Genomic DNA, 6,000 nt, shown 5'->3' with positions numbered 1-6,000 from the left:
AGACTTGAAACCCCAGGCTGCAGTAAACTCGCTCTGATAGATTCTCCTATCTCTGAACCAATCTGCTTAATAAGGTCACTAAGCTGACTCGGAGGCATCCCATTATCACCGAGTACTGTGGATGATGGTACATCAAAAGACAGAGGTGGGATACCCTGGTCAGGTGGAACAAACAGCCTACCCCTCCCAGTGCTTGCAAACTCAGGACTAGCAAACGCTCTACTCCCAGGAGCTGACTGTACAATTGGTGTAAATGGAAGGACACCCCTCCCTCTACCCACACTAAAATCCCCAGCATAACACGTCTTATGGATTTGAGAATCTTCCATGGCTCAACAGAGCACTAAAATACAATGTAATTTAGTGCATTCAAATACCAAAAAAAATAAATGCAATAAACAAATTCATCCAAAACATACAAATAAGCACGAATACCTGTATCTAATGAATATGCTACATTCACTTTCACTGTTTACAGTATATATTCACTTACAGTAAGCCATCAACAAATTCACATACGCAGGTCGTGCACCTCATCCACATGCACAGCTCCGGCGGTCGGCTTGAGCTGACCAGTCGGCAGGTCACGTAATTAGGACACTGCCACAACTGGAATTCTGATGGTTGGATAATTTTTATTCGACCTGCACACGAAGAGACAACACACAATATGTTAGCTCTTGGTGCAGCCACAGCTCTCGGGCACCTTGCTAGTTGAAGGTCAGGCAAAAGAGAACAGGTGCTGCATGCACACATTCAGTGCCTAACAACACACTATACAATACAAGTAAAATGATATACAACATAATTCTGACAAAATAAATGACATACCTGTACACGAAGAGACAACACACAATAGCTTAGCCCTTGGTGCAGCCACAGCTCTCGGGCACCTGCGTGAGCACATAGAAACTCACTGTCTAATCAGAGACTTCAACACATTAGTTCCCACAATGAGTTCATCAACCTGCCCATCAACAATAAGCACTGGGACTACATAACAGAAGCCATAAAGTTGCATTTTTAAGTCACACATGCCCACTGGGCTAGTTTGTTCCCACCACAACCCACCAGGATGATGTCTGAAGGAGCTAGAAAGTTCCCCTCTACCACTCCTGCCTCCCTCAACCGAGGTACAATATCTGCGCGCAGAGTAGTAGCCATGGACCCACTATCTAACATCCCCTTCAGCTCAACTTTATCCTGTACTAGCACAGTGGTGTAAAACAAACTGTCATTCTGAGTAATTCTCATTGTGTTCTGAAAAATGACTGTGTTGTTCTTGGGTACTGACTCACAAAAGTAAGAATAAACAGATTGGATATCATCATCAGTGGAGGAAAAATAAGAATGCCCCACATTGCCCTCATTTAGCAGACGCTCTTATCCAGAGCGACTTACAGTTAGTGCATACGTTATAAAAAAATGTCATACCCCCCGTGGGAATCGAACCCACAACCCTGGCGTTGCAAACACCATGCTCTACGAACTGAGCCGGCCATTCCCTCCACTACCCTAGGCGACGCTGGTCCAATTGTGCGCCGCCCCATGGGTCTCCCGGTCGCGGCCGGCTACGACAGAGCCTGGATTCAAACCAGGATCTCCAGTCCCCCAGGACTGTGTTGTGTTACCTGCTTGACAATAGTATTGATGTCCCCCAGGAGAGCAGCAGCAGGTTGCACGTTGTTCCCCATCTCCTCAGCACACAGATCAACCTTGACATTGACCTTGACATAAATAACGTATGTGGAACGTTACTACAACATACCAGCAACGACACGACAGGAAGAGCGCCGTGCGTGACACATGTAACAGCAGCTGGAGGAGTGGCCAAACCTCAAGCTAAACACAACAGAAATAACCAGGCACCACCACATAATGCTAAGGCTGACACACACACGTTCCCTTTTATAAACCGGGTGACTCGAGCCCTGAATGCTGATTGGCTGAAAGCTGTGGTATATCTGACCGTATAACATGGGTCACGTTGAGGGAGGAGGTCAGAGACCTGGCCGTGTGGTGCCAGGATAACAACCTCTCCCTCAACGTGACCAAGACAAAGGAGATGATTGTGGACTACAGGAAAAAAAAGAGGACTGAGCACGCCCCCATTCTCATCGACGGGGCTGTAGTGGAACAGGTTGAGAGCTTCAAGTTCCTTGGTGTCCACATCACCAACGAACTATCATGGTCCAAACACACCAAGACAGTCGTGAAGAGGGCACGACAAAGCCTATTCCCCCTCAGGAGATTGAAAAGATTTGGCATGGGTCCTCAGATCCTCAAAAAATTATACAGCTGCACCATCGAGAGCATCCTGACTGGTTGCATCACCGCCTGGTATGGCAACTGCTTGGCCTCCGACCGCAAGGCACTACAGAGGGTAGTGCGTACGGCCCAGTACATCACTGGGGCCAAGTTTCCTGCCATCCAGGACCTCTATACCAGGCGGTGTCAGAGGAAGGCCCTCAAAATTGTCAAAGACTCCAGCCACCCTAGTCATAGACTGTTCTCTCTGCTACCGCACGGCAAGCGGTACCGGAGTGCCAAGTCTAGGTCCAAAAGACTTCTCAACAGCTTCTACCCCCAAGCCTTAAGACTCCTGAACAGCTAATCATGGCTACCCGGACTATTTGCACTGCCCCCCCACCCCATCCTTTTACGCTGCTGCTACTCTGTTAATTATTTATGCATAGTCACTTTAACTCTACCCACATGTACATATTACTTCAACTACCTCAACTAGCCGGTGCCCCCGCACATTGACTCTGCACCGGTACCCCCCTGTATATATAGCCTCCCTACTGTTATTTTATTTTACTTCTGCTCTTTTTTTCTCAACACTTTTTGTTGTTGTTGTTTTATTTTTACTTTTTTGTTAAAAATAAATGCACTGTAAGTAAGCATTTCACTGTAATGTCCGCACCTGTTGTATTTCCGCGCATGTGGCCAATAAAATTTGATTTGATTTGATTTGAAATGTATTTTGACTGTTCGAATTACGTTGGTAACCAGTTTATAATAGCAATAAGGCACCTCTGGGGTTTGTGGTATAGGGCCAATATACCACGGCTAAGGGCTGTATCGAGGCACTCCGCGTTGCATCGTGCTTAAGAACAGCCCCTAGACGTGGTATATTGGCCATATACCACACCCCCTCGGGCCTTATTGCTTAAATATAGATGTACTGTACAGCACTAAGACAGCCATGACATTATTTGGAGAGACCACAAAGACTTATAGAGAAGCTATATAATTGATAGACTAAATCCAATAGACTGAGTCAAATACCTTTATACCTGGTTACAATGAAATGTAGTTCACTATGAAATGACCTGTGACTAGGGTTGCAAAATTACAGTTACTTTCCCAAAATTCCCAGAAATCCCTGTTGGAAGATTCCAGAAATCAGAACGGAATAAGAAGAAAATCTGAAAAAAAGAAGGAAAAAAAAGAAACCCTACTGGTGACCTTTGACCTAGCTGGATGACCTTTACTGGGGGGAAGGCCAAAGTGCAGGATCCAGTTGAGTCTGGCACCAAGTAGGACCACAACATCAGACTGGAGCAGAGCTCTGCAGTCCCCACCAAGACCATAGAACCAGGAGGATAGGAAGAGGAGGAGGAGGAGGAAGAGAGGAGGAGGAGGATAGGAAGAGAGGAGGAGGAGGATAGGAAGAGAGGAGGAGGAGAGCAGGGACAAAACAAAATGTAATGAAAAGAGGCTAGTTATAGGAGTAGTGTAGTTGTTTGATTGACACCAGTTTACATTGACATGACCTGGCCAGGAGAGACTAGTTATAGATAGGGATTTCAGGAGTTTCGTGGTCCGTTCAAATGGTCAGGGAAATTCTTGGTCCTACTTATACAGTCAATGGTCTGTACATGAATATGATGCCAGCTGAGAGAAGGAGAGGCTGACCTGGAGCGGGCAGCAGCAACACAGTTGGGGTGATCGTCAGGCAGCACCCCTTTACCCATGGGGGTGGGCAGGAAGGGCAGGTCACACCCCTCCACCAGCTCCTTCAGAGCCCCCTCTGCTCTTCCATGGGCTGCACCTGCAGAGGGACACAGACAGAGGGCACTGCCACACGGATTTCAACAGACTGGCCTTCACAACTGGGATGCATTCAGCTGAGCAAAACGTTGTGCAACGTTCAGATAGAAATATAGCATGTAGAACGAACGTGCCTCTCGGACAGGTAGAATGAGAAATCATGTCAACAACATTTGTCGACTGAACGTGGCCCTATTTTCGACTGAACCGTGGTACATTTACATTTTAGTCATTTAGCTGACGCTCTTATCCAGAGCGACTTACATGAGCAATTAGGGTTAAGTGCCTTACTCAAGGGCACATCAACAGATTTTTCACCTTGTCGGCTCAGGGATTAGAACCAGCGACCTTTCGGTTACTGGCACAACGCTCTTAACCACTAAGCTACTTGCCGCCCCGGCTGTGGTACAGTGCTATATGTGTTACAGTGCGTCTCACCTGGCTATTGATCTCTCCTGGACAGACGCACGTAACATAACTGGAAGTAGCGTCTGTCAACAGACTGGGATGTGACAACTTTGTTCCGGTACGCTGATTTTTCACCACTAATCATTTGGACAAATCCCGATTTCGCAGGTACTCGCATCTTTTCAATTTCAGAAGGGGAGGGGACATTTGGCCCATAAACTTGCCTGAAACTTGCAGAGAGTTTCCGTTTAGGGGGGTGGAAACTTTGCAAGTGGCATTAGTATCTTTCTCTTAACATCTCCCCAGACCTTATCCAAGTATCTGACGCAATTATGCAACATTTTAGTTCTGTTTCCCCCAGATTATCTGGCTATTAAAAAAGCAATGCCTACATTTGCCAATGATGAGTAAAGGCCGTTTGGCTCCTTTCAGGACCGCCAGTGCTTCTGTGATCGCCATATGGTCAGCCATACTCACAGGAGGAGGTGGACTACAGGGCACCTCTCTGACAAAGGAAATAATAAATAATAGGTCAAACATTAAACATGTTACCTAGCAACTGTATTGCATATGTAAATACATCATGAAGGTCTATCGAGGCTTATTGCTATTCTCTGATGAGAATATTTTGATATAGTGCTATATTTTCTAAGTAATTTAATTTCTGGTTCACTTCAGACGTTAAAAGGTATAACAAAATAAAATAAAAATGACTACGGTGATGTGAATTCAGAGGTATACATATTCAACAGTAATGCATTAGTATACATTTTAAATGGATGAAAGACAGTGATGGCCACTAACCTGGCTCTGCACCTGTCCAATTTAGCATTGACCATGTCCCCAGATATGTCTACGTATACAGCACCTGGACGTCCATACATGCTAGTGCGTGCTGCCTTAGACAGACCAAACACCCTTCCATTCAGATCAATTAAGGCTGTGCTGTGCTCTTATGAAGCAGTTAAGGTACCTTGCTAAGCTGGAAAATTAGAGGTCAGAAAACAGACAATTGCAGGTGATACCAAATGATATGAAGAGGACTACACAGAGGGAGTCAGAGTAGACTGTATACCTTCTCTACCACTGAGGAGATCATATCCAGACTGCTAGACCTAGCAGAGAACTTACTGTACAATCTGCATGCCTCCACCTGACAGAGAAAGAGGACCACAAATAACAAATGATTTCCTCTTTCAGCAATTAAACTGCTAGGGCCAGTTTCCCAGACAGAGATTCTCTATTGAGTTTGCTTTTTAGGTCATGACTAGGCTTAATCTGTGTCCCGGGATACCATCCCCTAATGTTCAATAGTCATAAATGTCATGGTTGAATCGGTACCTGTGGAAACTCTTGAAACGCCCCAGTGGTCTCTTGGTTTTTATCAGAGGAGCCTCCAATAACAATCACAGGCCTACAGAGAGAGAGGTATCACACAATGACATCAACTGACAAGCTGAGATAGTTTGGAGTCCTCAGATCATTTTTTGCAGTGTGCGGATAGCATCCCTTCTTTTGAAAGGCCACTGAACATGA

The 6,000-nt window shown here is 45.6% G+C and overlaps 1 protein-coding gene across 1 annotated transcript in view; it reads right to left on the bottom strand.

Annotated features, from left to right (window-relative positions):
- Positions 1-1,589: 1,589 nt before the first annotated feature.
- Positions 1,590-6,000, bottom strand: part of LOC311116407 (2-hydroxyacyl-CoA lyase 1-like) — a gene marked incomplete at both ends in the record, with an annotated part of 101,156 nt that continues 96,745 nt past the window's right edge. Inside the window, one exon of the mRNA XM_084191500.1 lies at positions 1,590-1,715. Coding sequence (XP_084047626.1) covers positions 1,590-1,715 — 126 coding nt within the window. The remainder of the gene's footprint in view (positions 1,716-6,000) is intronic.

Source organism: Coregonus lavaretus (genome assembly GCF_964263955.1).
Source record: "Coregonus lavaretus genome assembly, contig: HAP1_SCAFFOLD_300, whole genome shotgun sequence".
NCBI classification, from domain to species: Eukaryota; Metazoa; Chordata; class Actinopteri; order Salmoniformes; family Salmonidae; genus Coregonus; species Coregonus lavaretus.
Note: the sequence above shows the minus strand (reverse complement) of the source record. Positions and strands in the feature narration are given on the sequence as shown.